Here is a 22,722-nt window from a genome sequence, read left to right on the forward strand (position 1 = left end):
AGCCAGGGCCGTCGAGTGACGTCATGTTCCTGCGACTGTTTACATGCGACATACCATCATGGCTCTGTTTCCAGCTTTTGCAGAAGTCGAGACTAACAAAGTTGAAGATTCGTCCAAAGGTGATTACTCCTTCAAGTGGCACGCGTTTTAATATCGACTGCTGTTCGCCTCAGCACTCTGTTGTCATTATCTTGAGGAGATAAACCTGTTGAACCACGAGCTAGCTGACATTAGCTGTCCAACGTCTGCCTGTCGTTGAAGCTGAATGAAAGACCGTAGCGTTACTTACTTACTTAACAATACTTACTTTCTTAACAACGCGTTTACATTCCTGTACACGGTTTCTTCAGAAAGCCAGGATACTGTCAGACAGTTTGTTCGCCTCATGTCTGGTGCTAATGTCACATTCGCGTAATAGATCAAGCAAAGAAGAATAAGCTAACGTTATTGTTTGAATGGACAGAGAATGGCACCAACGAAAAACTGGCGATTTCCTGTTGTCTTGTGCGTTAGCAACGATGCGCTTTCGTTTGAAAACAAAATTTTCTTGCATATCTATGTGATAAAGTTACCAAAACGTGGTAATAAAACTATGATGATATTCTACATGTTGTATGCTTCTGCTAATAACACCACTCTGGTGTCTAGTATTTGGGATGTTTGTGGTGATTACATTCCCCTATACATATTGTGATGTTTTTAAGTTTTTAAGTTTTAACATCTTCCTGTTGTCATCACTATACACTATACATTAGGTTAGTTAATGAGCATGTTAACATGCACTTTATTATCCTGTTGGTTTTTATAATCTTTGGGACATGACCTTTAGGTGGAACACAGTGAAACCTGGTGATTCAGCACCACGATTCTAACATTATCCAGGTCCACGATCCTCTGTGGCAGTGCAGGCATGTCTTTGACTAATTCACATGCAGAAAATCTGTTATTTCTGTACCGACAGCGGTAACTCAGTTCGGTTTCTGGCTTCCTAGACTCTGGCATACTTACCCATCTTCTGGATTCAGCTTCTCCATCTGATCTTCACACTACATGTAAACACACTCACTGAGTGATAGTCCCCATCATGACCCCTCAATCCTCCTCCTGATTACTGAATCGCTCTTTCTATTTGTCCACTCTCTCCTTTTAGAATTAGACTGGCTGGAAAATAAGAGTTTTCAGACCGGAGACGCCCTCTCTCTTCACAGTCGCTTTTTTGAGAAGAGGCTGAACGAGAAGGAATCAAGGTACAAATCAAAAGCGAAAGCTGGGTTCTTTGCTCTTGGACACAATACTGGACATTCTACTTAACATGCTCAACGCAAAACTTTGAAGTTCATTGTATCTTTTAGATTTTCTATTTAAATTTGTTTTCACAAGAAAGACATTGTCAGTGTTTGACAAACGCTCCAATGTTATTGTTGCTTCTGTGCCATTGTTTCATTCCTTTTTTCTGATCATGCATTATTCCTTATGTTTCTACTGTGTTCTTATTCTTCTTGCAACTGTTTTTCTTCACTGAAAAGTACTTTGTAACTCTTTCTCTCACTAGAACAAGTATTAATTAATTTATTATTAATTTTGAAAAAGGGTCAAATAAGTCTTTGATTTTGCTTGAGGCAGGTGTTTCGTTTGAATGTGTTCTTTTCGTCTCTGACTCCCATTAACGTCACCTTATAATCCTCAGGGTAGGCAGAGGGGTGAGCTCTGCGGAGGAGGAGAAGAAGTCAGAGGAGGAAGAGGGTAATCAGCCACCCAAAAAGAAGAAAAAGAAGAGTGAAAAGAAGAAGAAGAAGAAGAAAAAACACAAAAAGAAGAGTGGGCGGTATTCGGAGAGCAGTGGGTCTGACTCTGACACTGTTTACCCCAGTGACCTCAAAAGGGAAGAAGAGGCAGATGGGTATAGACACATACATTTACACTAATTTTATACACAATAGCACTGGCTTACTTGTTCTTTGTATTTATGGTCGGTGTGTTTGGGGTTGTGTGTGCATCCCTGCAGGCCCCAGGCTGCTCCGTTAGCAAGCCGCTTCTCCTGGTTGGATGACCTCCAGTCGCCCACAGAGCAGCCGTTCTGTGTGGACCGTCAGGCAGACGCAGCCAACTGGACGTACAAGTCCCTGTACAGAGGAGACGTAGCCAGGTAGCACACACACACACACACACACACACTGCTGTGACGTCTTCGTCCTTTGGATTTTTTAATTTGAAGATTGAGTGTCTGTCTCAGTGACTGTCCCTGCTCAAGCTAAGTACCTGGTTCTAGTTTATTACGTATCAAAGCCATTAAATGAGCTTCCATATACTGGAAGTAGGACTAGTAGCAAAACAGATGCATCCTTAGATAAAAATGTAGTGGGTTATCATTTTAAAGATGATTTTGAAACTCTCTGCGTGTGTTCCAGGTATAAGAGGAAAGGCAGCTCTTCCTTGGGTCTGGACCCTCGCCGACAGGGTGTCAGCTGGGAGGAGTCGGAATCGAATAAGAAACAGAAAGGAGGGGACAAGAAGAAAGCAGCGGACAGATACTTCTCTACAGCCAGCCGCCAGCTGCTGAGGTCCGAGCCCCCTGTTCCTACATTACCAACGATTTCTGAGTGCAGTGATGCCGTCAGCCCCACCTCCTTCCTCCCGCTGGGTGATGACGAGGGGAACAAAGGAGGGGAGATGGGTAAGAGATTTAGCCACAACAGGCGGGTGAAGAGGCAGACTTTATAACCTAAAAAAAATCTGTGATCAGGGGGACCAAAAAAATGGAATACACAGTTTTGTCATGTCATTCTAAAGCTCCTTACACACAGCGTGAGTTGGATTTCTCCAATTTGAGGTATACAGACTTTAGTCAAATGTATCAACAGCGTTCAGTGGCCCTAATTGTACCAGGAAGAAAGGAATTAAAGTTTTAAACTCACAGTCTTAACAGGTAATCTGTAAAAATACGGCTGACCTGATTTTGGGAATTAGAATGATGGCTTTAGTTGACCTCTGAAGTGTGAACTGTGTCCTCAGCTTGCAAGGCTTGAACACTACAATATTGTATTAAGAACATTTCAGGATTTGGGTGCGCTTCTTTTTCCTTCCTTTTCATTTTGAATCCCTCACATCCGACGCCAAACCTTTTTAATGTATCAACCCAGGTGACAGAGCGCAGACATCAGCAGTAAATCCCCTCGGCGTGTACGACTCCTCGACGGCCCTCTGGCTGCAGGGGAAGGGACCGCGGGACCAGGCGGAGCAGCAGAAGCAGGACACACAGACGGGGGAGAGTGCAGTGCTGTTGGCCGGGAGGACCGAAGAGTTTAACAGGCGGCTCAGAGAGCAGCCAGCAGACACACAGCTATGGATAGAATTCATACGATACCAGGTATGAAGGCATTTATCATCATCATCATCATTATGTTTGTTGCTTTTCAACAATTAAGCAGCGTTACTCCTGAACACTCGTCTCCTCGTCTCCTCCCCCTCTCTAGGATGAGCTGAGCGCAGCGGTGTTTGGAGGCGAAGAGGCGCAGCAGGGCAGCGATTCGGCTGAACGTTGCAAGTCCTCCTACCGAGCAGTCCTGGAGAAAAAGCTGAGCATCGCAGAGCGCGCAGTGGCCACCAACCCCAGCTGCATAGCTCTGCAGCTGGAGAGGCTCAGGATCTGCCAAGAGCTCTTGGAGCCCTCACTTCTGGCTAAAGAATGGAAGAAACTGGTTAGTCTACAGTCCTTATGTGTGTCTATATAACTCACTTAGTGCTTTTGTAGTTTGACTACATGCAGCAATGTATAGTCAAGGTACAATTACAGCGATAATTTATTTTCTTTGCCCTGAAAGGAGTGGACAAGAGTGAATTCTTTCTATAGTCATGTATTGAATGCTTCTCCGAGCCTAGAAAATAGTCATAATCCTGCTTATTGCCACTGAACAATGCTGACCTATGAGCATGTATACCAAACCTTTTAGTCTAACAGAACTTGTTTTTTTATCTATATTATTTCAGATGTTCCTCCACCCAAACAGTGCCCCCTTGTGGAGGGAGTATCTGCTGTTCACACAGAGCTACTTCAGCAACTTCACTGTGTCAAAGGTCAACTCTGCCTACGGAAAGTGCCTAAGCACACTCAGTGCCGTGCGTGACGGCAGCATGGTCTCTCACCCGGCCCTGCCAGGGACTGAGGAGGACATGTTGGGTAACAGAGATTTTGTTTAGCCTTTACTTGCCCAGTTTTTCTACTCTGAGAGGACTGATCATGTGTTACAGTTACATATTCAGTTTCAGCCCCTATCACCTGCTTCTGTCATCATATCCTCAGTGTTTTGTTGAAAGTTGTTTCCTTTCTGTCCAGATATCTTCACCCAGCAATGTCATTTCCTGCGTCAGTCTGGCCAATCAGAGAAGGCGATTTCTCTGTTTCAGGCCATGATCGACTTTACTTTCTACAAACCCGACAGCGTACGAGAACTGTCCACCAAGCAGCAGGTAAACACAGACACTAAAGCACTAAAACTACGCAGGCACTAAACCGAATCCTTCTTTTAATATTTAAATTGTAAATCTAATCCTAAACCAAATCACAATCTATAATCATAGCTAAAAGGAATAGTTCGACAGTAAAATTTGTTTTCACTTTTCACTTGAATTCTAATTAGGGAGTAAATACTTTTTTATAGGCATTATAGAAATATAAGAGGACACACACACCGATGCTCCAGTAATTAAAATAAGGACATTTATGTTTCCATGTGTGAGTACAGGTTGAGTTCTTTGAGCCGTTCTGGGACAGCGGGGAGGCGAGGGTTGGAGAGTTGGGGGCCAGAGGTTGGAAAGCCTGGATGCTCCAACAAGAGCGAGGAGGGTGGCTGCAGCCCAGTGCAGGTAACACACACACACACACACACACACACACACACACACACACACACACAGACACAGACATCCTTATAGTAAAGTGAGGCAGGCTTTACTGTATTTAGTGTTGATGTAAATCCTGGAAAAAAATCTCTAAATTGATTTGTGGGCTAAAATCATAAAAACAAGAAAATGAGCTGTGTTCTTGTGTGTGTCCACAGAGGAAGACGAGGAGGAGGAAGATGACGAGGAGGAGGTGAAGGATCGGAGCCAGCCCAGACGGACAGTCTGGTTGGATGTGGAGTCATCTCGTGAAGCAGCTCACTGGCTGCCCTGGAGGCCTGACAAAGCCAAGGGCCAATCAGAAGAGGACTGCGAGGACCCGGACAGACAGGTACTGGTTTGAAGTGTCTCTGCTCATGTGTGGTACGTTTGAAAGCCTTTTATAAATCATTGAAATAGAGCCACTAAATAGATGTGACTTCTTCGTCTCTCTCTTTGTCTCCAACTGTAGGTGCTGTTTGACGACATCGGCCCGTCCCTTATTTGTCTGTCTTCACCAGAGCTCCAGCTCCGTCTTCTTCTCCGGTTCTTGTCATTCCTGGGGCTGCCCGTAGACTCTGTGCTCTCTGCAGCCCCCTGTCAGCCTGGCCTGCTGCTGGAGAACCTTTCTCTGCTCACTCAGGGTAAAAATGACAAAACTAGCTATTTGTTTTTTAAAAAATATATAATTTAAAACAATCAACTTGAAGCTCATCATTGAGATGAAGGCAGTGATTAATACAGCTCCGTGTCACATCCTAGGTAATGACCTCCGGCGTCCTCTGACCTCCCACAACCTACCTGACGCCGGGGTTAACTCCGTAGGTCACATGACCACTCTCCAGGGAACAAGGAAGTGGGCGGGGCTTGGAAAGCAGGGTGAGTTGTTTGTCACCAACGTGTTCAATATGGTCCAACGTGTCCTTCCTGCCTACCACCGAGCCATCCTGTCACTCAGCTGGATGCAGTACGAGAAACTCAAGGTAGAAGTTGGTTTATCTAACCTAATTTCAAGTCAAAAAAGTGTCTGACTAATTTACTTATTTGTATTTGTGTGTGTGTGTGTGTGTGTGTATGTCAGGTCCTGCGCTGCCTGTGTGGCGGCAACAAAAAGCGTCTTCGTTCTCAGGGCAAAAGCAGCAAGCGGGTTTCCAAACAGCTGCTCAAAGAACCCGACAACCGCTCGTCTTTGGTGCTGTGGCAGGAGTACGCCCACCTGGAGTGGATGCTGGGCAACCTCGAAGAGGCTCGCAAAGTCTTTTCCACGGCCACAGCGATAGGGGGAACCAAAGGGTTGAGGAGCCCCACCCTCTGTGAGCTGTGTCTGCTGTGGGCCCAGCTGGAGGTGGAGGACAAGGCAAGCGTGCGAGGCGGGGGACTAACTGATGTCACCACGTCCCCAGCTGTGTGCATACTAACCAGGCTAGCAGAAGGAACCTCCTCGTCCTCCCAGTCCCTCTCTCCGGTCTCCATCCTGAAAGCCAGGAAGTTGTACGAACAGGCTCTGACTGCTGACTTGTCAGCCCTGGACCAAGACCCTCAGGCCAACAGAAAAGGTACATTTTTTATCAACAACTTCTGTGTGTTTCATCTGGGGCTACATGTGTCCTATAAAATGAACTTATCAGTGGTTTTGCATATTTTAGCCCATTGACTACAAATCCTGTTCACTAAATTTTACTGCTGACCATTTTTTAAAACATGTTTAGATTCATGACTGCATATTTCTCATGCAGCCAGTGTTTTCTAATCATTTTAGTACAGCATGAAAATCAACTTGCAGCGACATGTAAACATGGTATTTATTCGAATATTTATCCACCTCATCATTCCACCCCCAGGTCAAGAGGACCTGCTAAGAGAAAGACTGAGGATGAGAGGCCTGGTTGGCTGCTACGCTCTCTTCCAGTACCTCACAATGGGCATCCAAGCAGCCATTGCCGTCTACAGCCAGGCCAGAGAGAGGATGGAGGAGCTGCACCGCAAGCTAACACTTGACAAGCAGCTCAACAGTAATGAGGAAGCCAACCTTGCTAGCACTGATGCTAGCCAGTCTGCAGCTGATCCCAGCCAAACAAGCAGGCACTGTGTTGACAGACTAGCCTCTGAGTGTGAGGCATTAGCTGTGCAACAGGCAGCGTTGCTCAGGTACCACAACAGCGTCAGTGTGTTTCCACTGGCGACACTAAGACAGACGCTGACCTCTGCCCTCTCCACCTGGCCCGGCAGTGCCCCTCTCTGGAGCATATATGTACAGGTAAGCCATGGTCTCTTCATAAGATACGTGTTTATAAGAGTTTTATAAGCCCTTTGATATAAGTGTTTTTCCTGGCATTTTGCACTTATTCTGTACCCAATCAGTACTTGTTTATTTTGGCATGATGACCCTTATGCGACCTGTTTCAGGTGGAGAACCGTTACCATAGTGCTGGCCGGGCGCGACGTTTTTTTCACTCCGTAACAAGAGACAACGGCAGTGTGGTGCCACGCCTCTTTGCCATTGTTGCTGAACAACAAAGGAAGCAGCTGGTGGACGCAGCACAGAGGTAAGCGCAGAAAGGGTGATGGGTAGGTGCGGGGATATCCTGCACTCATGTATGAATAAGCACTGTAACAACTTCAGAAGATGCAATCAAGAACAAGAAGTATTCTCTATCAAAATTCATATGACCTGCATTACCTATTAATAATTCTAAAAACGTCAGATTTTAGTCAAATTTAAAAACATAATATTGTATATATATATATATATATATCTTTCTTATGGTCTTTATAGGTCTTGTTGCCATGACGCTGCCTTGCCCATCCTGCCAGAGAACGGCCTCAGCAACCGTATCCGTGGACTGTTTGAAAGTGCCTTAGCAACAGAGATGGGTTCTCACTGTCCTTTACTTTGGAGGATGTACATGCACTTCCTGGTGAGACAGCAAATAACACGCACAAAGTCACGTTTACAGCCCTTGTGAGGACATGCTATTGACTTGAACTAATTTGTCCTGTCCTTGAACAGTCAGTGGAAGGAAAAATACAAATTAGGAGAAATTCATAATCCTTTTATCCAGTTTTCCAGGCACACTCATAACAGCACAGTTACAGACTTCACTGAATCAACTTGTCAATAAGGTGACAGATGCATACACGATGGCAAAAAGTTAAAAAAAAATGTTTAGGACTGTTGCAAATGTTACATGTATGAAGGATCTGTCAGACTAAGATAGTAGTGAGGTAGGAATGTAATATTTTAACTAAGATGAAATAACATATTGTGGGTTAGTTTTGTTGATTTGGGCACTATCACAGCACCTGACCAGTAACACTAGTAGAAAGTGAGTGCAGGCCTAATCATCTATCAATTATCCACTTAAATTAGACAAAAGAAATTTAGCACCAGAAAGTATCATTTTAAAAAAATTAAATCCTATTAAATCATGATTTTTATATTTTATATTTTAAAAGGAATCAAATTCAAACACGATTTCAGTGATGATGGGAAAAGCTTGCTGTGCCTTTTTAAGATCCCACTTAGTTCTCTGACCCTACAGTACTGCTTTTTTTTCTCCATTTTCCAAATATTGACTTAAAACTATAAGAACTAACTCACAGAGTAAGACCAGCCTGTACATACTTACATTGTGTAATCTTCACATTTGGATACACAAATATTGACCGTCAGTGTAAAGTCTTATGCCTGTGTGTGTGTGTGTGTGTGTGTGTGTGTGTGTGTGTGTGTGTGTGTGTGTGTGTGTGTGTGTGTATTTGTAGGTGTCAGAAGGGAAGGTGGATAAAGCCACAGGGATCTTCTACAAGGCTTTACAGAATATTCCCTGGGCTAAGGTGAGACAGAGACATAAAAGGGATATTTCCTGACAGATGCTGACCTGTCTACCTCATTTTTTAATTCTCTCTCTCTTTGTGTGTGTGTGTGTGTGTGTAAATTTACATTTATGCAAATGTGTGTGTGAGATCAGGGTTTGTACATGGACGCAGTGCAGCTGTTCCCTGAGCATCTGCAGGAGTTTGTAGATCTGATGACAGAGAAAGAACTCCGAGTCAGACTGCCTTTAGAAGAACTGGATATACTGCTGGAGGACTGAACACACACACATCTCATTCAAGAACCTGAAGTTTGCTTTACTGGCAACATGCCAACCCACATATTGGCGCACTTGATGGCAAGAACTGCAGACACACATGCAAACTCAGATGCTGACACACACATAGCTGCAGTATTACAATAGTGAAGTTGCAGTATATTGTCTAAAGATGGGCAAGGAGCCATCATTTGTACATTATGTCTAATGCTTTATTTTCACAGCAAACTACTAGGACTGTGTTTTAATACCTGACACTGTCAATAAATACTCAATTCTCATTTATGTGTTGTGTCCCGTAGGTTTCTTTATGCGTATCAGCTTGCAGTGCATGCACACTGAGGTTGAAGGCTTGTGTATCACATTATAAAACTCCATGACATGTTTATATTAGATGTGATTGCAAAGAGAAACTTCACATTGCTGTCTAGTGAAAGAAGTACTGTGATACACGAGAAACATTAAAAAATAAAAGACAACACTGCCTCAGCATTTAATAGATAGTGAATATCAAATTTTAACTGTGAATGTTCAAATGTGCAAATGCTTCAACTTGTTCATAATGCTTTGGACACCCCTGGGTTAAGGGACTCCAGATGATGGTGATGATGATAATGAGGTTAAGTGATATTGTATCCCTGCACCTTGGTGAAACACAACCTTACCCAGATACCAAGAATAGAAAGGGATCAGACTGGCAGTGTCCAGTTCAGAAAGTTGTCACTTTCCACGTGGTGCTGTTTTTTAAATTCCATGTGCACAGTGTTACTGTGGAAATAAGTCACAGAGTTGAACAACCGATGTGTTGCTGTTTATTTATTTAAATAATTTTCTATTTTAAATAATTAACATGTTAAACACAGGGAGCGCGATATATTCGCGGTAAGTCTTATTCATTTACTCCCTCTGTGGCTCGCAACTCACCTGTGAATTACCTGCCCTGTTCGTGTATTACTCATAACACAGGATTTACTGTACACGGTAGCGGTGGAGTCGCTCCCTCCTGCCGTCGTTGCCGCGCCGTGGTTTGACGCATTGCAGATCCGCCCTGGCCAATCAGCGGCCTCTGTACAGTGTGTGGAATATTGCGGGTCTGCTCTGTCCAATCAGAATCCGCCTCTCAAAAACAGAACCGCAACTTCCCCAGTGCCGCCAGCCACGATGTTTAGAACGTATCCTTCCGCCTGCATAAAACTCTGTGTAACACAAGATAGTCCGTCACTTTCTGTGTCACTTTCACTTTCGACAAATTAAAAAACTAGTATGAATAGATACGACGGGAGCACCTTAAAAGTCACTTTTCTCGCACACGACCACCAGCAAAATGTAATAAAAGTTATGATTATCTTTTTTTCCCCAGTTATCCCCATAATAATCCTCTACTGCATTTCATTTGGTTATATTTCATGCCAATAAAAACACAGTACATGGCATCTTATGGTTATGTGGAATGTTTTTTTTCCTGAAACTACACACCTTTCTTTTAGGCCGACACAATGTCAATGCAGTTGAACAGGTCTGGATTACAATAATACTGCCTGTCTATGATTTTGCTGCCAGATGTAATGGCAGCCAATTGGCCAAGAGACATCAGCAGCCTTTATGATTGGTGCCAGGTGGATGGCACATGTGGCCACACAGAAGATAATGCAAGAAGTGTCTTAGAGTAAGCAGATACTGGAAGGTATATGAGACAGTCTCCTAAAGCCAAAATCTTCCCACAACCACAGAAATGTATTAATTTCGTTAATATAATATAATATAATGGTGGGAAACTGTATCCTAAGCAAAATTTTAAAACAAAGTTTAGAATTGCATCCCACATTTGTGTGAATGTTTCGTGTAGCAGTTCTGTTTTAGATAGGGTATGAGAATGAGACGAAATTATTGCAGATATTGCACCAACTGCTTGAGGGATGCGTTCAGGTGAAACGTGACACCTTATATGTGACCGATGACTGATTTTTTAATTGTCCTCAAGATCAATATAAACTCAGTTGAGGTTTAAGTCTTTCCACTATGGTATCATCACTCTTAAGCCATCATTTAAAGCTAAATGATACTTATTATTCCCTTAATCTAAGGCAATGTTAATTAGCAGGGGTTATTTTCATTAGTGATAATAAACGGATCCTAAACTTTGCCCAGTTTCATTGAAATAACTGCAACTTAGTTCTTGTGTGTCTTACTTATGACTGTGTATGCTCAATAACAGAAATAGGCCTCATTTCATTTTGTATAGCGACACTGATGTTACACACCGGTCGACTTCTCTAGGTCTACAGTTACATGGCATCAAGGCTGGATTACCAACAAGGCAAAGTGGGCAACTGCTATGGGGCCCCAGGTTCACTGCATGTCATGCATGCAAATTTGTTAGGGAATGTGCACCACCACAAGTACAATATCAGCTAAGGAAGGTCCTTTTTAGCCATTATGGCCATGTCTTGTGGAGGGACCATGTGTCAAAATCTTGTTTCAAGAGCTTTGATATTTCGTGCATACTCCTGATAGAACTGTATCAAATTGCAACAAACACAAATTAAGTATTATACCAGCATAGGCTTACCAGTTGCTCTGAATTTAATGAGAACTTGGAGGAAACAGAATACATACACATTGCACAGAGGACATTGGGTGGACTGTCTGTCGCTGATGGCAAACTCTTGCCCTAATGATCCCATAACAGGTTAGTCCGGCCTTGCATAGCATGCAAACCCTTTCACATCAATCAGAAGAATCAGAAGTATGTGCACACATACAAGGAATTTGACTCAAGCGATTTAAGACTGAGTGGCTCTCAATGTACGTACACACAGTGCCAATAAAAAATTACAGGAATATAAAAAAGTACATACAGCTAAAAACAAGGACAACAACGCTGAACAAAGGTAGGTATAAATAAACATAGAACTAGTATGTACATACAAGTGGGTGAAAAAAGAAGTGTTAATCTGTGCCTGTGGGCTACTTCGCCTCTCTTTTGAAGTGGAGACTAGGTTATAAACTCAGTAAACCGGATAAATTAAAAGTAAGCCCAGACGCGGGTACGTGCACAGCAGCAGGCTCGTATATATATGTGTGTGTGTGCGTGCACGTTCGAAGAGACGAAGAGAGAGAGGATGCCTCACTGACTGAGCGAATTTCCGCACAGTGCGGAGGAATACAATGAGCCGTACAGCAGTGGTTCGTCTTGCCTGCCCGCCTCCAGCAAGCCTTGCTCAGTGGCAACCGTCCATTTCCTCTCTCCCTGTAGCGTTAGTAGACCAACGTTTCTGACTCAAACAGACATGGTGAGTATTTAACCAAGTATAGCTTGTGATATATATACGACTTGAAATTGTGTTGAGTTGACTGAATGCCAGGCAGGGGTTCTTAAGTCTCTCCGGATAGTCGTTATGTTGAAATATCCTGAAGCCTCCGTTGCGCGAGTAGAATGGACTCGGTTAAACCGTTGAGTTAGCTAGCTTAACTTACTATCCATTAACACTGTGGCGGCTAGTCATAGTGGCTCGTCGCTGAGAGCGAGAAGCTTAGCACATCACCGTTGCTTAAGCTATTACCCACCACTGGAATTATAACGGTATTTGATATAACCCCACCCTGAAGTGTGCTACTTGTTACAAGTGAGCACATAATTGCAGTAGTTGTGGCTGTTCGGTTGGCTGCCAATGTTAGCATCACAGCTAATGTTACATCCCGATGACTGATTTTCCGGTATCTGACAGCTGTAACATCAACTCACGTTAAGTTATAACGTTACATTTTCGCTTCACTAATAGTAACGTTAGTTTGTTTCTGAAGTGATGCTGGTAACGCAATGGTTAGTGTTGAATATCTAAGCACAATTTTTGATGCCGGTGTTGCACCGAATTTTGAGACCAGTTAAAGTTAATACTAACGTTAGAAATTCAGCTACGAAAGACTGATGGGTGAGATGTTGGTGAGGTACAGACAGATCAAACGTACACTTCTAGCCACCAGTTTCTGTTACTACAACTATCAATCATTGTCACCCGTCCAATAGTATTTATAGAGGGTGTCATATTTTTATAGCTGTTATCATAACGATAAGGGCTATCAAAGTACAAGTAACCCATTGTGAAAACTGCCGTGCCGACAGTCCTAATTAGGTTACAGAATATGTTGCAACATCTGTAACGTTATATGGTCATTTTGCCACAGAATAAACCAGACATATGTTAACTACTGTTAAACACATTATCTGAACATGTCGATTACAATCAACTTGTTTCAGATCACATTTTTTGGGAACTGATGTTAAATAGTGTCTGGTCTGTCGTATCTAACTGAACATTGCTAGCAAGAAGAAACTACTTTTTTCCTACAATCTGAAACAGTTAAACAGCATAAATGGTTCTAGATATTTACCTCCCTCCCACTGCACAACTGTAAAATGTTGTTTGCTTGTCCATAAATGTCAGCTTCTTATTCAATGTCCCTGGAACAGTCCCCAGGGAGTGGTAGCATCATACACCAGTGATGGTCTGTAGTTTGTAGCTTGTGGAGGGAGTTGCTTACATACACACACATACAGTGCTTTGTTGTCATGTAGAAAAAAATATTAAGGCTATGTGCAAGTCTTGAATGGACATAAACCTTGTTTGACAGATGCAATCTGCTGAGCACATTGTAGGCTCCTGTCTCTTTCATTACGCAGGCAGCCCTCTACTTCAGTAAACTTCATCAGATATATAAATACCTGTTAGCAGCAGCATGTCACTTAAATTCATGTTTGGTTGAATCTGAAATTTATTTGTTAGTATTCCTTAACACATCCTCCTTACATGCAACCTTGACTAACGCAGTGGTGTGTGTCCTAGAGTGCGTCTGGTTTTGTGTCCCACCAGCTCATTAACTACAGTAAAGTGTTATAATCTGCTTCCCAGGTGGGAAATATTTGCTGATTTATATTGCCTCTAATAAAAACCACCAGGTCCCTCTTTCCAGGAGACCTGGGTCAAAAACCAGTGGACTAACAAGACTGGGGTTTTTTTGTTTTGTTTTAGTTGCTGTTTTTTACACCTGCAGAGTGACTGGCCATTACTTGTTTGTTGAGGTTGCATGGTAGTTGGTCTCAGCAGTGTGCAAATCCAACTTTAATTTCTTGACATATTTGAGGCATTTGTAACATGATAGACATCACTACTTAAGATCATATAATTTATTGTAGTTTACAACTTTGGGTTATGTTACCTCAACCAAAGTCTGTTAGATTTTAAATCTGTGCTGTTGATATACAAGAAGTCTGACAAGTTTTCATAATGAGTAGTAGGTGTTTAAATACTCTTGATCTGAATGTTCCTACGTAGATAGAATATGGATCTTCTGGCCCCTGACAGGCGTCTGGAGTATTGATTTATTTGGCTACCTGTTGGATTAATTACCATAGGTACAAGGTTGGTTTGTGGTTGCTATAGCTATATGGTTGACAGAATTTGATACAAGTAGTAGTCAGTGGGATTGAGACATCTCTGTTTCTGTTGTCATGGTTCCTTTCCATTTGTGGGATTTGTTTAAGGCAGAAAGACTTGTCTTGGGAGTCAGCTTACCGTTGTTGGAGTATGAATCAAATGTGTTCATGATAAGCATTCTTGAAGTGAGAATATACTGGAAGCAAAATAGACATTGATGTGTTTACACAGTTAGCTTTGACCAGTGTCCACAGACTCAGTTAATGTGTATACATTTTTACACATCAGCATTTGTGCTGCATTGCCACTTATTTTAATGTAGTGATTAAAAAGATAAAGAATTGGTCAAAGCCATAAAATGACCACATTCAGAACTGTTCTTGATTATTCTTTATTTGTTTAGTAGCAGTTTTGGAATCACTAAAATTAGATAAAACTCTTACATTTCCCCTTAAATTTCTTAATTCTGTGGGTGCTGTAAAAGTAAATCTGTGCCTACATGCTGCACTCACACTATCTAACAGGAACGTAGTCTGTATTGCCAGGCATTGCACTGCCTTGAGAGGAATTTGGTCAGGGTATTAGAGGGGTTAGCAGCTTGTTAGCCATCACTAGAGCGTACACACACATGCATGGACACATGCACATCATAGCTGTCATTATCATTGGCCAAATTCTGAAAGCCTCATTATTATTGCTTGACAGTACTAATGCCCTGTAGATGAAACATTTGAGGTTTGACTATTATTCATGCCTCTCCTCCCTGTCATTCTCTATTTAAAGTATTAATTGCCATTAGTACCTTTTTATCCTTTGATTTCTTTTAACCTTCCATACAGTTTATTAACCATTTAATGTTTCAACATACTACTTTCTGATAAAGCATTCAAACATCACTACTTGTAGTCTTTGTCGCTTATTAGAAGAAAAAAAAGGTTAATGCAGAGTCAGAGCAGGAATAGCATTCTCATAAAATAACTCATTGGCTCATTTACTTCATACAAATGTTAACTCGACTCAATTCCTGGGGAAATCAGCATGTCACTCACTCAAACAAATGTGTTGTAATTGTGTGGATATGGGGCCCCTGCCAGAGGGGGCCATTTGGTGTGACCCATGATGCTGTACAGGAGGTCAGATGACCAGCTAACTGATCCTCCCTAGGAGCTGCAACTGTAGCAGTGAGATGACAGGCCACAGATTAACACATGCATATAGACACACACAAAGCCCCTGTGACCTCCCCCAGTCTGGACACTGTTACTCTCACACACCTTAAATCGATTTTCCTGACACATTTGGGTGACCTCCTCTGGCTTGGCCTCCTGGCCTCTACACACAAACATATTCTCTTTCTCTGTCAAAGTGTTGAAGGCTCTTCATCTATTGAACTCCTGCAGGAGGTGGACACTTCATCTGTGCATTCATCTGCACTGTACATCTGCTGGGGAGATGGACAGACAGCTAAGCCTTCACTGTCATGCCTAGGCTTACACACACACACACACACACACACACACACACACTCACTGACATGGAGGCACAGTGAGCAGCGTTCTCCAAAGCCTCACCCAGTTGGAGTCAGATGCAGCCAGAGAAGGACGATGTCTGGTCACGTACACTCACAGCGCTGTAAGACACAAGGGCAGAAAGAAAGATCAGACAGTTAAGCAGGTAGGCAGACAGATTTATTGAGAGACAGACAGACGGATGGACAAGTATCCAGAAAACGTCAACAGAAAGACCAGCTCTTCATCCAGCTTGTGGAAGAAAGAGTCATCGTGTGTCAGGTCAGTGCCAATCCACTGACCTTTGCAACTCCAGAGGGATTGTGAAAACTTCTGTCATCTATCTAGCATCCACTCACTCTGGAAGGATTGAAAGACGAGTCCTGCAATTATCCAGTCATCTGATCATACTTCATGTGTCCATCCAGCAATCAACCGACCCAGGAGGACTAAAAAACATTATCTGTTTTGCCATCTACTTAAATCAAGACTCAAAACTCAATACAGTAACGTAACTATTCAAAGAGATGGCAAAGTCTGCTGTCCTTCATTCCTTCTGTCGACCTGTCTTAAAAATCCGGAGAGACTGATAGATGTCTGGCCATCATTTTTTTCATCCGCCTATTCCTCCCGTCCTACGACACCATTCCTGCTCTTGCCAGCATTCCCTCATCATGCTGCCTAAGAAAGTCGCTCTGTACCCAGCAGAGGATGAGCTGGTGAGCCTGTCCACCGTCTATGACCTCTTGGACGAACAACAGCACTGCTACAGTGAGCTCATCCAGCAGCAGGAGAGGAACTACAGAGCTTTCCTACAAATGCTGATGGACTCGTCGTCCAGCCGCATGGACAGCCTGGTCAGAGAGATGCAGGACCTGAGGAACTGCCTGCAGAGAACCAAGGCCGAGCTGGCAGAGGTTAAAAAACAGGGCGTCCAGAACAGCAAGCGGGCCGAGTGCCTGGCTGAAGGCTTGGTGATGGTGCGGGGGGCACTGGATGGCCTCAGCATCAAAACGGGAGTAATTGGGGGGGGTGCAGGAGGAAGAGGTGTGGATCTGAAGCAGCGCAGAGGAGGTGGTGGGATAAGGCTGGATGGAGGAGGAAGAGGATGTGGGGAGACGAAAAAAAGACAACCAAAAGCAGTAAAGCTGGTGGCAGACCTCACAGATATCCACTTTGATGACATAAAGGTTGTACACAGATGCACACACAGTGAATGAACAGGTTCCCCAGAGCTTTCAGCAGCACTAGTTCGTATAATGGTGTTAATGTACGGCTTGTGGATAGCCAAAAACTGCTACCATCAATATTTTGAGAAAGCATATGGTCGTGGTTCATACTGGCGATGATTTTGCTGTAACTAGATGTTAGTAGAAGTGTGATAGGGCAGACGGTTCCAAAAGTAGAAAAATAAATGTGGCAATTGTGACTGATTGTTGCATCACTCTTGTAGTTTAAAATGTAGTTCACACAAGTTACTGTGTGTGCTTCTTTGTGTCTGGTCGTTATGATGACAGCACCATAGTTTGAGTGTGATGGCTGTTGCTGATTGGCTGTTGGCAAGGAAGTAGGGTTTTTAACATCATGGAAGTAAATGATAGATATTGCCTCGGTCCAGGACATGAGTGAGTGTCAGTATTTGCGCCCCAACTTTTACCTGAAGGATTACACTATTTGAAGAGTGCATTATAATTTTTCTCCTGTCTTCCCTCTGTTTGTGTTTTTTAGGCTGACCAGCTAACAGAAGAGCAGATTGCAGGTAAGGTGACAATATAAAACCACTCCTTTACAATCTTTAGCAATAAACACACATTCTCTTCATAGATCCATGCATTATCACCTGGAATATCTGCTGTAGCTAATACTTTCTCTTTCATCCTTTCCTCCTCTCCCTTTGCCTGTCCAGAGTTCAAGGAGGCCTTCTCCCTGTTTGATAAGGATGGAGATGGGACCATCACCACTAAGGAGCTGGGCACTGTCATGAGGTCACTGGGTCAAAACCCAACTGAGGCCGAACTCCAGGACATGATCAATGAGGTGGACGCAGATGGTATGCTGATTCCGCCTCAACATGGGGCAGGATTTTGTTAAACTGGTCGTTGTAGACCTTTTTAACAATAGTGGTTGTATTTATAACTGACTTCTGACCTTTGTTCTCTCCCCCACAGGCAACGGGACCATTGACTTTCCCGAGTTCCTGACAATGATGGCAAGGAAGATGAAGGACACTGACAGTGAGGAGGAGATCCGGGAGGCGTTCAGGGTCTTTGATAAGGTGTGTGTGTGTGTGTGTGTGTGTGTGTGTGTGTGTGTGTGTGTGTGTGTGTGTGTGTGTGTCTTTTTTGTTTTGTGTAAAGACAAAGCATGAAAGATGGATTCTTAGTTTTGTTGCATTTTTCTCATCAGCAGTTTAGCGTTTACACAAAACTCATCAATCTGAGATCAGAGTGTTCTCTAAGCTTAGGAGAGGGACTACTTGGCTCTGTTTGGCCTGACAATGATAATTGATAAAGACCGTCTCCATTGTAGACTGTGTGTGACTGACTGTAATGCTTTGTGTTTTTTGGCCAGGATGGCAACGGTTACATTAGCGCAGCAGAGCTGCGTCATGTGATGACTAACCTGGGAGAGAAGCTGACAGACGAGGAAGTAGACGAGATGATCAGAGAAGCGGACATCGACGGAGATGGACAGGTCAACTATGAAGGTACAGGAGCTCAAAGTCTCTCTGTAGAAGTGAGAAAACTTAACCACACTAATACACATAGCTATGCACACATGCCTCCTTTCCTCCATCATTAGTATTTTAATTAATTATGTTTATGGAACAGAGCTGAATTATGTAAGCTGACAAACACTGATGATAGACAGAAGCTCTGTGGTCATTTAGTGTGTGTGAAGGAGTGTCTAATGGCTGGTTTCTTTTAGTCTGATCAATCATGATTTTCTACCATGTTTTAGTGCAAAGTTAAACACTGTTTTTTTTTTTTCTCCCCCCACAGAATTTGTTCAGATGATGACCGCCAAATGAACTGGGCTCACATTAAAGACAAAGAATCAGTCAAATGTTTCACTTACCTCTTATTGCAAAAATCTACATTTATTCATACTGTTCTGTATAGACAACTTAAACTGAATGTTGGAAAAATGAAAATCTGTCCATATAAACAAGCTCAAAAAAGGTAAAAGACAAAAAGAAAAACCTAAATGAATCTGCATGTACTGGCTTGTATTCCCCGCCCCCCCAGCTCTGAGCTGCCCAATCAGATCTCAAGTTGTTAGCCAAGCAGCCTCTCTGCAGCTGGCTGGTTTGGCCACTGCTCCTCTGCTTCCTGGTTCCATCTGCCTGATGTCATGATGATTATATGGGCTGGCCACTCGCCTTTCTTCTCGACTTCCTGTTTTCTTTTTTTCTGTTCTTCATGCATGCAGCTTTAGATGGGTTACTGTTGAGAGCCCCATGGCAGAAGGCTATTGTTGGGCCTCAGGTTGGCCTGGGACCCACAGAGAGGAGGGAGGGGTTAGTTGACAGATGGACGGGAGTGAGTGAACCAGCGGAACCTTTGCAGTTTGCTTACCTAAATGAAGTCAGTGACGACAGAGATATTTTTAAGAAAAATATTAAAACGGAATAAATAAGTAACTCATTTTAGATTCTGTGTTTCTGGCATGTCAGGATACTCGCTTTATCCTTTGTGTGTTTACCTTTTTTGAGGGAGAAGCCTGGGTGGGACATAGATTTGAGACCCTTGGGCTGGGTGTTCTGACTAATTAGAGGGGTTGGGTGGGCTGTAACGATGATGATATATAAGAGCAATTTTTGGGGCAATATCATTATCAATTTTTGCAGATTTACAAACAATGGAAAAATAAGTTTACAAGTCAGTCGTGAACTAAAGTGTGTGGTTATTCTCACTGAAGCATGCTTAGGTACAGTATATTGCCTCAAAGGTTGCATGTGTATCAATATTCTACAGGGGTGTTTATTTCAGTTAGTGGGGACAGGGTCGGTGCTTTGCGGCATTTCTATCTTGTGTTTGTGTGTGAGTTTGCGCGTGTGTGTGTGGGTGCGGCGAGGCCCGGCCCAGTCCAACTGTTCTGTTCAGTTCAGTTGATCTGCATTCCAAGTTGTACATGCTAGTCTTTACATTTTGTTTTTCCAATAAAATACCATGAACTAACATCTTGTATTGGGTCTCTGTGTTTGTTTCTTAAAAATGAGCCGACTTGTGTTTTCTCTCAGTGATTCTGTGGGGGAAGTGCTGCTTTAAAATGACTCATCTGTGCTACTCATTGCATGCAGTGTCTTTCCAACTGTGCAAGTGTAAGCACAGACACTGAAGCCCACTTTCAGCATATTTTTGAAGAGGGATTGGTCACATTCCTAGGTCTAAATGAGCAGTTATCAGAGGATCAGACGGTCTGGTTTTCAGTCTCAGTAGGAGCATTTGCAGAGCAGCTAAGATATTGATTGCACAGTATGGAAGGAGGATTTTTAAAACGTGGGACTGTTTAAAAGTTTGTTCTCAAGTTGACAAACATGTCTGTCCCAAACACCAGTGACTGTTGTGGACACCAACATGTCCTCACTCATGTAATGGCACAATTAGTGTGTATATGTGTTTGTATGGAGGGGTGTCACAAGGACTTCTCCAGATTGTCTGTCTACAGATGAGGAGGCGTTGCTAGGCAACAGAGCCAGGCATGGGGTGGGTGGAAGTGAAAGAGAGAGGGAGCAGAAAACCGTGGGAGTTTGAGGAGAGAGCAAGAGAAGAGACAAGGGGGGGGGGGGGTTGAAAGACAATAATAGAAACCCTGGACTTGAGGGAGAGGAAGAGAGCGAGGGATGAAAAGAGAAAATGAACAGAGATTCACAGTGAATCTTCAAACCCTAAAATCTCCTCTCCTCCTAAAATACATCCCTCTTTCTTCAAACACACTAAAGGCTTCACTCTGTTTAATTACTGGGGAGCTGCTGTGTCAACAAGCAGGATAACTTCCATGTTTGTACTGCGGGTATATGCACTGATGCTGCTCTCTAGAATATATATCAAACAGCTGTTGATTCTGCATGTGGCATCGATGAGAAGACAGAGAGAGATGGAGAAGTGAAGGAAGTGTTCGATTTATCCATCGACACACACACACACACACACACAGTTAGTAGCTGTAGTTATGTAACTGTCTGAAGGGTATTAATATATCTTGCTGCTTGCTATTAGTGAGCTGCCACTCCAACATTATTAACAGGGTCTCCAATCCAGAAGAGTCTTTGTCACATTCATCTCACACATATGTACACAGTGTGTCCTTCACACACACACACACACACACACACACACAGACGGACATACAGACACACAATCCCCCACTCCTGGCTCCAGCTTTCACCCACATAAATATTTCAGTTTTTCACCTGACAGCCAGACGAATGGAGTGGTGAGCAAGGGTGTGCGTGTTTGTGTGCTACTGTGTGGGGCAGATAGTCAGCAGCAGTCATTATATCTCCCTTATTTCCTCTTAGTCTTTTTCCTTCCAAAATTGTATAAACATTCATGAAAATCACCAAGCTTCATGAGAAATTTGCTACATTTTCCTGCCATTAGAGATAATGGATGTGAGATTTGAATACTTTAGTGGATCATGTAAGTAAGCAGCATGCACATGCAGTCCCAGTTACTTCTGTAATATTTTCAATAGAAAATCTTCAGTTCATTGCATGTCAGAGGCTGTATTCAGGGGGAAGCACTGTATGATGTTGGAATCCGATGGCACAAAAAAAGATTACATTTTAAACTGCTGAAAAACAAACCATCAGCACGTTATTATTTAAAAACACTGGTATGTCCCCCCATGTCCCTTTGCAGAGACAAAACAAAGATATTCTCGCTTATCCCTTTTTAGAATGTTACACACTACCTGTAATCACTAACAGTGGTGATCGGGGGCGTCCAGTGGGATGTCAAGTCTCAGGGAAATCGGCCAACACCCTCAACAAATTTGATATGATGTGTTAGTTAAAATTCAACAATCTTTATGAATGTTTTCAGTCATTAATTAATCATGGAGTATTAATGATTTGTAATAAAAGGTTTCAACCTTTGGTGACAAGAGAAAGAATTTCTGTACTCAAGTACAATACTCAAGTACCTTTTCTTAAAGTAAAAGTATCATATTCCAACAGAAGAATGCTTCTTACAATCAATGTCCTATACTCAGCATTTGACTCAAGTCAAAGTAAACAAGTGCTAGCAGTAAATATAGTCAAATGTACAAAGTAAATGTACTCATGGTAAAGAATGGTCCCTCCTAGAGCCCCATATACTTATATATATATATATCTGGGCTGAGGTCATGACCTTTAAGGGGGACTAGTGATACCTGAGAGTCAGCAGTTGTGGGGGGGCTGCGGTGTGTGTGTGTGTGTGTGTGAGAGTGAACTGTGGCTTCCTGACACTCTAGGACAAAGCCTGTCGGCGCTTTAATCCTCTGGTAAAAAGCACACAAAGGAGGACACACCTATCCACTGACAGACACACACCTGAGAGAGTAACACACACCGCTGGCCCTGAGGTCACAGCCAGAGGGAGCACCACACACACACACACACACACACACACACACACACACACACACACACACACACACACACACACACACACACACACACACACACACACACACACACACACACACACACACACACACACACACACACACAGGATTGGACTAATATAGAGAATATTCAATATATCAAAGTAGACAAGAAGTTTTTAGCCACTTTTATTACCTTATCATTACTATCATCCT

The 22,722-nt window shown here is 42.9% G+C and overlaps 2 protein-coding genes across 2 annotated transcripts; both read left to right on the forward strand.

Moving 5' to 3' along the window:
* Positions 1–43: 43 nt before the first annotated feature.
* Positions 44–9,244, forward strand: nrde2 (NRDE-2, necessary for RNA interference, domain containing). Its single transcript, XM_070920551.1, has 19 exons — positions 44–119; positions 1,151–1,247; positions 1,688–1,900; positions 2,006–2,146; positions 2,409–2,674; positions 3,141–3,367; positions 3,474–3,698; positions 3,988–4,177; positions 4,334–4,467; positions 4,743–4,863; positions 5,058–5,230; positions 5,351–5,522; positions 5,641–5,861; positions 5,960–6,434; positions 6,720–7,135; positions 7,285–7,424; positions 7,655–7,796; positions 8,641–8,712; positions 8,847–9,244. Exons 1-19 carry the CDS (start codon positions 44–46, stop codon positions 8,970–8,972), a joined length of 3,627 nt encoding a protein of 1,208 aa, XP_070776652.1. The 3' UTR covers positions 8,973–9,244.
* A 2,922-nt stretch (positions 9,245–12,166) lies between these two features.
* Positions 12,167–20,093, forward strand: calm1a (calmodulin 1a). The gene is made up of 6 exons (XM_070919763.1): positions 12,167–12,262; positions 17,641–17,671; positions 17,819–17,962; positions 18,081–18,187; positions 18,484–18,619; positions 18,915–20,093. Exons 1-6 carry the CDS (start codon positions 12,260–12,262, stop codon positions 18,941–18,943), a joined length of 450 nt encoding a protein of 149 aa, XP_070775864.1. The 5' UTR covers positions 12,167–12,259; the 3' UTR covers positions 18,944–20,093.
* Positions 20,094–22,722: the final 2,629 nt, after the last annotated feature.

The sequence above is a fragment of the Enoplosus armatus genome, chromosome 15 (genome assembly GCF_043641665.1).
Source record: "Enoplosus armatus isolate fEnoArm2 chromosome 15, fEnoArm2.hap1, whole genome shotgun sequence".
NCBI lineage: Eukaryota > Metazoa > Chordata > Actinopteri > Centrarchiformes > Enoplosidae > Enoplosus > Enoplosus armatus.